At 38.6% G+C, this 14555-nt stretch overlaps 1 protein-coding gene across 1 annotated transcript; it reads left to right on the plus strand.

Moving 5' to 3' along the window:
* The first annotated feature begins 2204 nt into the window (after positions 1-2204).
* Positions 2205-3377, plus strand: LOC110933651. The gene is made up of 2 exons (XM_022176863.1): positions 2205-3013; positions 3341-3377. Exons 1-2 carry the CDS (start codon positions 2205-2207, stop codon positions 3375-3377), a joined length of 846 nt encoding a protein of 281 aa, XP_022032555.1.
* Positions 3378-14555: the final 11178 nt, after the last annotated feature.

Here is a 14555-nt window from a genome sequence, read left to right on the forward strand (position 1 = left end):
TGGAATGTGATTCTATGAGAGTTGAGCTAGAACTTTTGACTGGTAAGTATCAACAAAATGAAATCAATATGAAAAAGTTTGATACTTCTAGCAAGGTCGTTCAAAATGTGTGCAATGTGCAACTGGCATTTAAAGGAAATAAGGGGAAGGGTTTTGGATACAATCAGGTTGCCCCACCATATAATCACAATTACACGAGAATGCCTGACACCGAGGAAGATCTTGAGAACGAACAAAATATGGTGTATGGAAAACCTAGTGATTATACATCAGACACACGGGGTTCTGTTAAACCTGTCAATGTTAAAATGAAGCAAAAATGTGTGAATAATGCTAATGCTTCTACTTCATGTGCAGAACAAGTAACTGTTGTAGATTGTGCTGATAACTCTTCAATTGATTCAGCTGAAGTGTTTGTTCTTTCATCCGATAAACCAGGACTCTCCGATTCTATCAAAGCTGATGAAGTAAAGACTGACGTGAACAAGGCTCGTAGTACGCAAACTGAACAATTTGAACCTTCTGTTAGTGTTGTAAAGGTTCAAAGCAAGGAATGGAGCCAAAACGAGCAGGTCAAGGACGAGGAAAGAAGAAGTCTAAACATTAAAGACACTCATGCTCTCCAAAGTCTTCAATGGGCAGCAATAGTCCTCAAAAGGCTTGTGATGTGAAAAATGCTTTTGTTAAGCCAGTCAGTAATGGCAAATGTGAGAAATATGCATTTGATTGTGCTAACAAAGCCTTTAGAAAGACATGTGATATTTCTGAACAAGATTTGCAGTCTAAGCAAAACAAGAAGAATCAAAAGAAATCTACACCACAAAAGGCCTCTGCAAACGACGAGTATAGACATCCGAATTCAACTTCGTTTGAAAGAAATGTGCAAGGAAATCATGCACAGAAAGGATCACTTCATCCTTCAGGGCATGCAAGAGCAAATCAAGTCGATCAGAATGCTTTCTACGTGAAGAGACAAACATGCTTCAATTGCGGCATTCCTGGTCACATTGCTTAAAACTACGCACATCATCCCTATGTAACCTATTATGCTCAAAATCAGAGGGTTACACCTAAGGATAACAACCATTCTAAGCCAATGAAGGTATCATAATCTAAGGAAATGAAGAATGGGAATCCCAAGGTTAAACCATCTGATGGGGATTGGAATGTTGCTAAAAACAAATGCAAGGTTGTTCAAGAACAAAGATCTGTTTCTAAAACGAATACACCTGATAAAGTTTCTCAACCGAAGGCAACAAACACGTTTGTTAAGCTGAAACAAATTTGGAAACCTAAATGCAAAGCGGCAACATCTCCAATCCTTGAAACGAAAGGGGACTTGTGCTTAAAGAAAGTGTCTTATTTTGATGCTTCAGGAAAACCCAGGATCACGATGGCCGGGGTACCAATGTCTTACTAATCTCCTTATTTTTCAGGGACAACCAAGGAGGAGCTGTTGACAATCTCTGGAATGTTGATAGCGGTTGTTCCAGGGATATAAAGGGTAACATCTCACTGTTGCAAAAAGTTCACAATTTTTTTTCAAATTTAAATTTCGTGCTTTAGTTCTGATATTGATTAGTCTTTAATCTAATGACGGAATGGTTAAGCAAAAACACCAAAAATATTTTTCTATTTCTTTCATTTATATCGTTGTACGTAAGTTTCCATTATTAGGTAAATTTGCGCATAAAGTGTGATGCACAAATTTAGGGGGGAAGAGGGAGATATATGTACATATGCATTGTTTGAGGGGGAGAAAAACAGAAAAATCCAAAAACATTTGAAAAACAGAAAAATCCAAAAAGATTTTATTGCATCAAATGGGAAATGAAATAAATGTTCATGTTTAAGGGTTTGACTGACACATGTAAGGTGCTATAGATGAAAAAACTAGGATCTATTGTGATATGTTGGTAGGATTAACGCTCAAAAGATAAAAGCTACCAAGTGATATAAACATAACGAACTATACATCATGTGGGTAACATACCATCGACATATGATTTTTTGGTCTTAAATCTTACATTGATAGATAGCCAACGTCTAAGGTTTTGGGGCTTTATGCTATTGAGTCATCCGTGGATATCAGGGTTGTCCTTCTGTTGCATCTAGATTAAGAAGGGTGTTGTTTTGATGGAACTCCTACAAATACTGATGTTTCTTATTCTTTATCTGATGAGATTTATAATCATTTTGCGAATATGTACTACAACAGTATTGGAATCAGCAGGGAGCAGAGAGATGAAGAAAAGACAAAAATTGTCAAAGAGGAAAGAATAATGGAAGAAAATCAAGCTTTGATAGCTCAGGTTGAAGAAGATAAACATAAACTAACTGATGAGGAGATGAACAAGATTCCAGAAGTTGATGAGAAAATTGAAATTGAGTATAAGAAATATACTGTTACATGCGAGATCTGTGCTAAAAACGAAGATTTTTTCAAACAAAAACGCACAGTTCTTGCTAAAAAGGAAGATTTTCTAAACAAAACTTATTTAGAAGTTGCTGAAAAAGAAATTTTTCTTGAACAAAAATGCAATGAAGTTATTGAACATGAAGAATTTTTAAACCAAATTCACTTAGAGTTTAAGAAAAAGGAAATGTTCTTGAGGAAAAAATGCATAGGTGTTCTTGAAAAAGAAATAATTTTAAATAACAAATGTGAAGAGATAGCTCAAAAGAAAGAATTTATGAAAAATAAATACAAAGAGCTTGATAAAGTAAATGAAATTTTGAAACAAAAATGTTCAGAAAAGTGCGTTGAGTGTGTTCAGAAAGTGGAAAATTTTCATGAATTGATAAAGCAAAATGATCTTTTGAAATACGATTCTCAGATGAAAGAGGCATATGATAAGATGAGTAGTAAAACTAAACATTTTATTGACGTTAGCCGTAAAGATGCTGATACTAAAAGGATACTTGAAGCTACTTTGGAAACTAAACAAAATGCAATAAATAAGTATCTTGACACAATTGCATTGCTTAAACAAGAATTAGCAGAAACGGAAGGGTCAATGATGTGTGCTAAACAGACTACTAAAATTAACTACTTTAGACTCTCTAAGCTAGACACTAAAAAGATTTAAATCTAGACTCGACCTAAACCACACAATCGGCAAGTGTACCGATCACTGTAGTATGACCTAAGGAAGTCCGGATATCGAACCACGAGACTCTACTAATCACGCTAGCTAGACTCTAATAAACTCTGACAGACATGACTCAAACTGTTTAATTGTTTTGGGGGGGGGGGGGGGGTGGGGGTTTACTGAAAATCTAAGGAAATCTATTAAACTAATTATTAACTAAAACTATGCTAATACGAACTAATATGAAGACTTTTCTTAGATAATGATGAAGACCATCTAGACTAGAATCCTGGATTGATTTTAAGCATTTACCAATTAAGTTAACCGCATGTTTTATGGAACTGGGATCTTGAGATACTAAACCTATTAAGACACCAACTAAGCCCCTCAACCCTTTTCGAGGTGAAACTTATGGCACTACCTAGGCCGTTAATCCTACCGGTTATTAGACTTCCTTCCGGTTATCTAATTATTGTGTAAGTAGCCTAATATTGACCTACTCTTTTCCAATTATAGATCTAGGGTAGTTTGAGTTTCGTAATTTGACTTGATAGACTAATAAACCGACGAGGCAACTAAGGCACGACTTTTTCCAAAGACTATCTAAAGCAATTCGCCGGGTAAGACCTACCAATAGACCTGCACCTTCCAGCTATTAGGACTAGTAGAATACTGAAATCTAGCAAATTATTAACTATTACTTCTAAGGTTTATTGGCCAATTCACCCTAATGGTCAAAGACACAATGTCAAAGATCTAGCATGAACCTATTCTGTGGCAGATAACCACCTAGATTCACACGAAGCAATTGATAATAATTAACCAAATTAAAACACAATTAATCCATAAACACATGCAATTAACTAAAAAGGTTCAAACTTTATCCAAATCCATTCATCGTAGTCTAGGCGGTTTAAGCGTTTAGCCAAGCATGGTAATCAATGAAAATAAAACGAAGTTGTTCAAACAAGAACTCATGGTTACAAGTTTTGAAAGAGAGAAATCAAACAAACAAGGAACTAAAGAACCCGTGCAAGTCTTCAATCTTCAAACCGAACTCGAACAAATGATTCCCTTGATCAAAGCTCTTCAAACGCAGCACTTCAATCTCTAAAATAAGCTTTTCGACTCCACAAATTCGTAACTCCTATGACAGCAATTTCGTTTCGTATATACACCTCAACATCTCAACCAAAACCTAGCTGAAAATCACTTTTCTGCGTATTTGGGGGCTAGGTGCTACGCAACGGGTACCCCCTTAGGGCTAGGCGTACGGCGGCGCCCCCCTTTCTGCATTTTTTTTATTTTCTTGTTCTTCCAGCTTTCCGACTCGCATACGAATCCCGTTTTCGAATTCCTCCAAACTGCTCGTTTTGACTCGTTTTTCATCACTTTAAGCAACAAGACCTGAAATCATAGCTTAACGTTAGGAATATCGAAATTCTTACCTAAACTAGACTCAAAATAACAAAAAAACTGACCAAAATATACACTATAAACACATGTACTTTGCACATGTACTTTGCAGTACATCAAACATCCCCACACTTAGCATTTTTTCGTCCTCGAAAAAGATACGTGCAAACGGAATCATAGATAAGCAAATAATCGGGTTAAAAACTATTTATATTTATTAAAGTCGACACTTATGTTAGCCACGATTGCAAATATATTTGTCCCTTTAAACCCGAACCCGGTTCTAAGCCCTTATCATGCAAGTTCAGTTCAAATGTGGTCAGTCTACCTAGGGTCTCACACTGGAAGCCACAGTCCTTCTACTCCCGCCTCAAGCTTATGGAACAAAAGGAACGATCACTGGACCAATTCCTAACCGTTTTATATCAAAATCAAGAGAATTTAATATCAAATATATTTTTTTCTCTTTTTTTTTTCTTGAGCCTAGACGTTGCTTTACCTAACCTAGAGGTATTCCGGCTGTAAAGTCGCTATCCCCAACTCGGATTACATAGGCGTCAGTAATTTTTTTCTTTGCAATTTCGATTTCACACATCCTAGAGGAATTCCGGTTGTAGAGTCGCTATCCCCAACCAAGACTACATAGGCCTGTGCTACTTTCATTCAGTTTCTAGCTCAATTTTTTTTCTTTTCTATTTTTTTCATAACTAAAAATTCTAACGATTTTGACTTATAACGGTATTCCTTATACTATTATCGGCAGTTTCAATTTCCCATTTTTCCTAGGTGAGTACCCACTAGCAAACCGACAATTAAGGTATATTAGATCAAAGGAACCTAGAACCAGACCGGGCCTATTCACATATCCCAAACTAGACATAAGCACGACTATTTTTATCTCTTATTATTATTATTATAACCTGAATAAAAACCCATCTTTCCTATCATTTTCCGTCTTTATTTGCAAACTTAAATTCACAAGACATTTTCTGATTTTTCCATTTTTTTTAACTAAAAAAATTCAATTACACTACGACTCTAATGTCCCATCCCCACACTCGAGATTTGCATTGTCCCTAATGCAAGAGTAGAACAAGACTCCAACAAACAAAACTAAAAACTACCTACGAAATAAAAACAAAAGAAAAACAAAAAGAAATACAAAACTCTACAATGAAAAAGACTTAGCTCGAAAAATATGAGATTGTCAACGTGCCAGTCTATTCCATAAGTGCCCTCCAATACCGAACGTGCTCAGCAAACAATACCAAAACTCTCTCTCACATGAACGGAAAGCGGCTCCAATCATCAACCTAAATCAAACATACCATACCAAACAAACTACTACCAAACATCCATAGTACCAACATCCGAAGTTCAAAAGAAAAATAAAAACATATTGTCTTACTAATACAACCCAATCGAACTACTAAAGCAACATAAAATAAAATGGTCATAAAACGATATATGCCGCTTCAATCCATCTCCTTCACTCATCGTCTCCCTCCTCATCCATCTGCTGCACACCTGAACCTCCTGCCTGCTGCCATCCATACTGGCCACCATAACCATAACCACTCTGTCCACCCCACTGATCATACCTCGGATACTGTCCATAGACATACGGAGCCTGCTGCTCACTGCCATAAACTGGTGGTGGAAGTAATCCAGAAAAAGGTGGAGACATATCTAGATGCCTACCTGACATCATATACCTAAGCATGTCATCCTGGCGGTGGTGGCTCTACATCGTCCACTGATGATCAACTCTCATTCTTTCCACTAGCTGATCGAAACGCTGCTGGTTAAGGTTATAAGCAGCTTCATGAGTGAAGGGATCGGGTCGTGGCTGTCGGGCCTGGCGAAGTGGGTGCCGTGGAGCTGGAATCTCATGTCTCTGCCGAGGTCTCTGCTGACGTGGCGGAAAAGCACCCCGTAAGATATTTGCCGCCTCAGTACCTGCTGGCGGATGAACCTGTTCACCCTGTCTGAACTCCCATTCCGGCGGATCTAAATATGACAAAATACCCGCTAACTGTAGATCCCCAACACTCTAGTAAGTTGTTGGAACATTCTCTCTCATCTGCTCCAACTTATATTTCGTGAAATCACCCAAATTAGTCGCTAACCTAGTAATGTACGGCCCAAGATCCATCGCTGCCCGGTTTCCCCCTCTGCGAGGACGATTACAAGACCATGCGAAGAAACTCGCCAAATTCCAATTTTGTTTCTCAACCATACACATCAAAGCAAAGATATCTAACCAGTTAGCCTTGTTCTCACCCGACCCTTTTGCCACAATCGTAGTTGCCAACACCTTCAGAATATACCTATGGACCGGATCACGAACTGTAGAGATAAGGTTCGTGCCGGAGAACGGTGCGATAGAAATCGTCTCCCATAATCTAGCCAACTCCTCCGGACCCAAGCAATTTGGTCGCATATGATTGTATACACCTCTCAACCCATTAACAAAGTCCTCTGTTCGCACCTCATGCTCAGTGTAAAAGCCCAAAGCTACTCCAAACTCGACAATACTCATCTCATACAAATTCCTGCCCAATGAAAACGAAACCGCATTCTTCTCAGCAAATGTACCCACTTTGTGATGAAAGGTACAATGAAACTTAAGTGTCAGCTATGTATGCTGTGGCCAACGACAATCCATTGCCGCTCTCAGTCTCGGCCCAAGCAAGTCCGCTACACGGTCACTGACCCCCATTCCTTGCAACCCTTCCCAATCAATTGTGCGATGTTCCAGGAGATTGGTTTTCACATATTTCACTAGCTTTTCCCTTTCTTCACTGTCTTCTTCAAAATCCAAGACTGGGTGATCAACTAGCCTTTCAACTCGAGCATAAACTCTCCGATCTCGTCCTCGATATTTGATCTTCCTTTTCTTTGGGTTACTGGACGAGCCCTCACCTGACATGTTCCTGCAAAACACGAGAGATTTAAGCGATACGAATCACACAAACAAAAAACTGATTTTTTTAATTTTTTTTTTAATTTTTTTTTTAGAATTTGGAAACAGCCGTATAGCATTACGTTCGCGACTGAAACCGAAAATATAATTGAAGAAAACATGGGTTACCGTTTACAAAAGCGTAAGTTAAACACAACTTTGCCCGAATGGAGATTGAGTACGGGCAAAATGTTGTGAACTTGTACATGCATATTATTAAACCCGACACTTAACTCTAAGTACTTACTCTAAGTAAACTAACTAGACTCGATGACTCGAACGACTCAAGACTCAATGTACACTATCTCCTCCTGGCATGTTAATTGTCCTCAATTAAGCATAAATGCCAAAATATCCCAACTGAGGCTAAACAAGTGAGAGTTTGAAACTTTGAAACCACAAGGTGACATTTTGTGCAACAAATGTCGTTTAGAAAACTAATTAGATTTGCAAAAATCAGTTCAAAAACCTATTTTTTTAACAAAAACCTCTTAGTGTTAGCCAAACAAACCCCACAAAGCTCAAACACGTGGCCGAGATGTCCAAACATACCCCACAATTCTCAAACAACCGCAAATAAACCAACCCGAACCATCCGCAAGCCTCATTATGTATAATCAACCCAAACAAACCCAACCGCATACTACTAACATAATCAAAACATCAAAAATCACAACTTTAACGAACCACTCAAACCCTAGACCTAAAATATGAATGACCCGACACTTACACATGTAAAATAAAGGTACCTACTAACGAGAAATCACAGAAAACATACATTGGAGTCGGATTTAGCAAGAAAAAATCGGCCTTGAACTTGTGGTGCTCAAACTTGTCGAAAACACGAAAAGTTCTCGTGATTTCGGGTGAATTGATGCTGGGAATTGTAGGGAAAGTGATTGTGGTAATGTAGGAAGAAAAATGGGGTGATTTGGTGGAAAAATGAGTGAGATATGGTGGAAAGAGTGAAATTTGCGGCTAGGGTTCGTAGTTTAGGAGAGATGAAGTGTTATGTAGCAAATAAGGCCAAAAACGATTTTGAACTAGTCATGGGGGGCCTCGCGCTACACGTAGGGTCAGGGGGGGGGGGCGTCGCATACGGCGCCGCCTCCATTTTAATTAAAATTTGGCCTGACGCCTAGGTGTAGCGCGACGGGCCTAGACGCTACGTCTAGGTCCGTTTTTCACAGAAGGTTTCGAAATTTGGAGCTTTCATGCCTTAGAATTTTTTCCAAAAACTTTCCCATCCATCCAAAACTCCCAAAATTTTTTCTAAGTATCAAATAAACATACCTGGGACCTCTTTTCTCTTGCTTTCTCCATTCCGTAGCGGTGACGAAACCTGCGAAATTCTCAACGACACAAAACAAAGACCGAAAATCTACCAAAATACTGTTAGAAAGCAAAAATAACTCAAATGACGACTCTTATACAAACGATACAAAATGTACACTTGGGTTTTCACCCAAAACACTAAGTGGCGGCTTTTGGTGGAATTTCGAGAGGAGTTTCCTCCATCTCATTCTTATCTATTGCTCCTCCAAATATAGTGCTTAAAATGGTGGCCATTTACCTTCCAACTCCGGCCATCGGACTCATGCATAATCTCAACTGCACCATACGAAAACACATAATGAACCATATACGGTCCCGACCACTTCGACTTCAACTTCCCTCCAAACAACTTCAATCTCGAATTGTAGAGAAGCACTCTATCACCCTTGCTAAATTCTTTGATCTTCCTTAACTTATGATCATGTAGAGCTTTCGTTTTCTCCTTAAATGCCCAAAGATCGAGCATAAGCCGCATCCCTAAGCTCCTTAAGCTCATGGATTTGAAAGAAACGTTTCCTAGCGGCTTCGGTCGTATCAAGGTTAACGGTTTTTAACGCCCAAAGTGCTCGGTGTTCTAGCTCTGCGGGAAGATGACAAGCTTTTCCATAGACGATCATAAATGGTGTAGTTCCTAAGGGTGTTTTGTAAGCGGTTCGAAACGCCCACAATGCATCGTCAAGCTTGTCGGACCAATCCTTTCTTTCTAAAATACGTTTGATACCACGATTCACGTTCTCCACTTGACCACTCGTCTGTGGATGGTACACGGTAGACAGATGATGAGTGACTCCGTAGCGTGCAAGCAACTTTTCCATCAATGCCTTGCAAAAGTGAGTACCACGGTCACTGATTAAAGCCTTAGGTGTACCGAAACGGGAAAAGAGTTTCTTGAGGAAACTCAATACTACTCGGGTTTCATTCGTAGGAAGAGCTTGAGCCTCAACCCACTTAGACACGTAGTCGATTGCCACAAGTATGTAACGATTCCCTTTTGAGACGGGAAAGGGTCCCATGAAATCTATGCCCCAAACATCAAAAACCTCCAACACTTGGATTGGGTTTTGAGGCATCTCATCTTTGGCTGAAATGTTACCGGTTCGTTGACAAGCATCACATGTTTTCACGAACTCAACGGCATCACGAAGTACGTTAGGCCAATAAAATCCACAATCGAACACCTTTTGTGCGCTGGCATATGCACCGTGGTGGCCTCCCGTTAGACCTTCATGCACTTGTTTAAGGATATTCAAACCCTCCTCTCGCAACACACATCGCCTAAGTATCCTATCTCCTCCTCTTCTAAAGAGAAACGGATCATCCCACACATAATTCCTCGACTCTCTGAGGAACTTCCTTCTCTGTTGTGTGGTCATTCCCTTCATAATATTACCACTCGAAAGATAATTCGCTAAATCACAAAACCATGGTAATCCCTCCTTCTCGGCCTCTACAAACTCAATCGACTCATGAGGAAATGTATCTCCTATCTCCTCCTCACAAATCTCCTCTCTCCTAGGGTCTTCTAAACGTGAAAGATGATCGGCTGCTACGTTTTTGGCCCCTCTCTTATCTCTAATTTTTATATCGAACTCGGAGAGCAATAGAATCCACCGAATAAGTTAGGGTTTGGCGTCTTTCTTTTGGAAAAGAAAACGCAACACGGAGTGGTTGGTGAAAACTATGGTCTTGGAGAGAACGAGGTACGAGCGGAACTTGTCGAACGCAAAAACTACAACTAAGAGTTCTTTCTCCGTGGTGTAGTTCTCTTGAGCATCATTTAACGTTTTGCTCATGTAGTAAATGGGGTGGAAGTGCTTGTCCTTTCTTTGTCCTAATACCGCTCCAACGACATAGTCACCCGCATCACACATGAGCTCAAACGGCAAGCTCCAATTGGGCGAGATAAAAATAGGTGCACTTATAAGCTATTCCTTCAAAAAGTTGAAGGCCTTAAGACACTCCTCGTCAAAGATGAATGGAACATCCTTTTCTAGAAGACGGGTCATGGGGTGAGTTATCTTAGAGAAATCCCTAATGAAGCGTCTATAGATGCCCGCATGACCTAGAAAACTCTGAATCAACTTTACGCTAGTGGGTGGAGGCAACCTGCTAATGGTATCTATTTTCGCAGGATCCACCTCTATGCCTAAAACAATACCTTCAGTCACCATGAAGTGACACTTCTCCTGTCACACCCCGATATTTCCATGTATTACCGGTGGGCCCGGTGGGGAGTATCATGACGTATTTGATATCATCATAGACAATTTATCACAGTTTAATACACAGCGGAAGTCGAAAGATGATTCATTACAAACCGAATGAAAATATCAAAGTATTACAAACGGAATGTAAAGGATCCACAGGCGGATCAAATAAAAGATAACTGTTCAACAGATTTTAAGTGACCAAGCTTGCAAGACTTTTATTTATTCACTCAGGAGTAGCCAGCCTATTCTGTCTAGTACCTGCACTTTAACCTTTTGGAAAATACGTCAGTTTACACTGGTAAATACAATTAACCGACTCATTTTGAAAAGAGTTTAAGAAAAAATGATTTGAATGCACAAGGCGCAAAATATCTTTTATAACTTGGGACAATTATTTAAAAGTAATCTTGTTTCCAGTTTTACATATTTGTCGTCCGTAAGGGCCGGTTAGAAGAGCCGGACAAGATTAACTGACACGCCACAGGTATAATACCCACAAGGTTAATTCCTTACTGTGGAGTACCTTTTTACATATGCAACTGTCAGGTGTATGCCTACACGCCGTGCTTAAGTCGTGGCCATTTCAATGAATAATGCCGAGGATATCCGGGACATGGTCATTAACCCCCCAAAGGCCATATACCAAACAATACAGATTAAAACGGGTTATGTAAATACATTAACCACAATCCGATTTAAATGACTACACATCCGACCAAGCGGTGTTTTTATAATACCGTATCCCAAGCCCGTATAACGGAAAATAAGTTAAAAGTATTTACCTGAGCAAATATTCAAATTTATCTCAACCGTATTCAATCAGCAAGTGCAAATAGGGGTTTTACTGGGCTCCTAAATCTGGAACGAAGGTTTTTATAACCTATTAGATTCCTAACGGGTCTTAATTAAGCCTAAACTTAGACCGGTTAGTTTTAAAGGAAGATATTCGGTTCAAAACGCAAGATTAAGCGAAGACCGGATTAGAATGTGGTTTAGACCCGACAAGTTTGAAGACTTGTATAATATGGGTAAACTAAACAGATTCTGGATTTTGAGATAAAAATGATAAGGTTTGACCCGTTTTGATTAGCTTATGCAAACTAGTTACATAAACCGCACCGAACGTGAAAAATGCATAACGGGTAAACAATTGAGTCATGAACAGCTTTCCTAAGTTAATATGCCCTAAATATGTTGTGATATCAGTAGGATACCTTCCATTATGCCCAAAACGAATTTAAACACAAATTATGCCCTGTAGGGGCATTTTGGTCATTTTAAAGCTTATAAAAGAGATTAAATATTAATCTTAGATTCAGGTCTGAGATAATCAGTAGAAATACTTACTTTAATAAGTTATATCAGTAGGGTATTGCATATATGTGAAATTTATCATTTATAACCAAACTATGCACCGAAAGGGCATTTTGGTAATTTCACATAGGCTTTAAAAGGTCAATTCTGGAAATCTGGATTCAAGACTTTTGCTTACTGTTAAATTATAAAAATTTACTTAAAACATCAGTAGGTATTAAGTCTTATATGTTAAAAATAGTTTTAACTCATACTATGCGTTTAAAACGCGTAAACAGGCGGTTTTAAGCAATTTCCGGGTTTTATAAGGAAAACTGATATTTTTATCATTCCAACAGGCTTAAAATATTTTATTTATCATATAAAATCAGTAGCAAAAAGTTTGGTATCAAAATGTTATGTAAAACTCATTTTATTCAAGAAAAGATATAACCGACAATTACCGAATCAAAGCTAGAACCCTATGTTATGCTCAACCTAAAAATAAATAAAAATCTTCAAAAATCCCAAAATATTATATTACATCAGTGGGTAAAAAGTTTGGTGTCAAAGTTTAGGTTTAAATAGGCTATATGCTAATTATGCCGTTTAATTAATAAAAAGCTTCTTAATTACAATATTGAGCATAACTCCTAATCTAGACCTCAAACCGATGTCAAACTTTTAGGACATGTTTATAATTCAGTAATAAAGGTTTTTGTCCTCTCACAATTTCAAAAATCTCGTTTTAAGGTCAAAAGGGCATAATGGTCAATATTTAGGAATATAACGGAAACATGCAAATGAATCGGATAAATTAGGAACCAAGTTGTGTAATCATAGAGGGTTATACTAACATATAACCTGGTCCTAAAAGAGCTCTAAGGCATATCTAAACTAAGCTAAATCGGGTCAGAACTGAAAGTCAAGGCAAAAGTCAATTTTATGACTTTCGATTGCGAACCGAGCCTACACTCAGAATTGTCGGGTTGAACATGCCTAGACATGTTCAATTAATATTTACCAAGTTATTAAAGTGATAAAACTGATTTTATTGCTTCTACATCATTAGTTATGAATTTTATTTAAAACCGACTCATTTGACTTTTATTGTAATCATTTTGACCCGACAATTTAACTAAGCAAACATGGTAATTAGGAGGTGCCCTTTTGAGGGTTTAATACCTACCTAACTACGATCACGTAGCCATGATCATTGCGAACAATGGCTAGACCGTACAAAGTTTAATAGAAGTCAAGCGATTAATGAAACATTTGACTTTTTCGGCTTTAAAAGCCCACAAGCTGAACTAGGCATGAAAAGGATGCTTACCAAGGTCCAATGGACTGAAAGGATGTTCCCAAAGGTTCAGGCTCCTCCTAGTTGAGAGTAAGAGCAGAATTCAAGCAAATGGTGTGAGTTGAAAGTGAGAAACCCACCTCTATATATAGTTTTCGGGATCTCATTGGATCGTGACACATGTCGGGAGGGATAACCAGATTGAAACAGGTGTCAAGTGGTCTTATAATTCAGTGGGCAAGCCCATAGATTGAATTAAGTGTGAGTGGAAACCAGATTCAACAAAAACCAGCGACAGAAAACAAGTTCCTGCATCTGATCATTCTTCGCGACCCGCGTAAGAGATCTGAGTGGGCTACGCAGCCCGCCTGAGATTCTGGCCCAGTCCAAAGTTTGGTAAAGTTGCAGAAATGGTCCCTGTCATCATATAAGGTCATTTTTGGCACGTTAAAGGCCCGTTAAGCCATGTTTAAGGCTCTAAAATGATGCCTAAGCATATGGGATATAAAACATGCTCAGAAATATTCCGGATGTCGGTTCGTTTGGCCGTACGGTCACGCTGTTCGACTAATTACGACGAAACACGAACAGACGCGAAAAACGATCCAAATTAAGCGACGAATGGAATTTTATCAAGCCAAACACTAAAATAAAATATTTTAATGCTTACATAAATTTTTGGATGTCCGGATATATTCAGAACGTAAGATATGCGCGAAAATGCAAACTTATGCACTTTTTGATGCTTTTAGTCCCTATTGATCAAAAAAGTTTATTTTTGCGCAACAAACACCTCTAAGCCTATTTCTAAGCTATGTAAAGGATATTTAGGGCATGTTTAACTTATGATCATATTCCGGAAGGTTCGATACCATACGAATCGGTATACTTTTGCAGTTTGACGCAATTAGTCCTTTAATCGCACATAGTAGCGCGAAATGTCA

Source organism: Helianthus annuus, chromosome 4 (genome assembly GCF_002127325.2).
Source record: "Helianthus annuus cultivar XRQ/B chromosome 4, HanXRQr2.0-SUNRISE, whole genome shotgun sequence".
Taxonomy (NCBI): Eukaryota; Viridiplantae; Streptophyta; class Magnoliopsida; order Asterales; family Asteraceae; genus Helianthus; species Helianthus annuus.

What these genes read in the sequence shown, in the direction of transcription:
- LOC110933651 (XM_022176863.1), top strand. Translation starts at nt 2,205, where the DNA reads ATGTACTACAACAGTATTGGAATCAGCAGGGAGCAGAGAGATGAAGAA. An exon ending in GAATTAGCAGAAACGGAAGG is followed by an intron (nt 3,014 to 3,340) that starts GTCAATGATGTG and finishes ACTAATATGAAG; the next exon opens with ACTTTTCTTAGATAATGATG.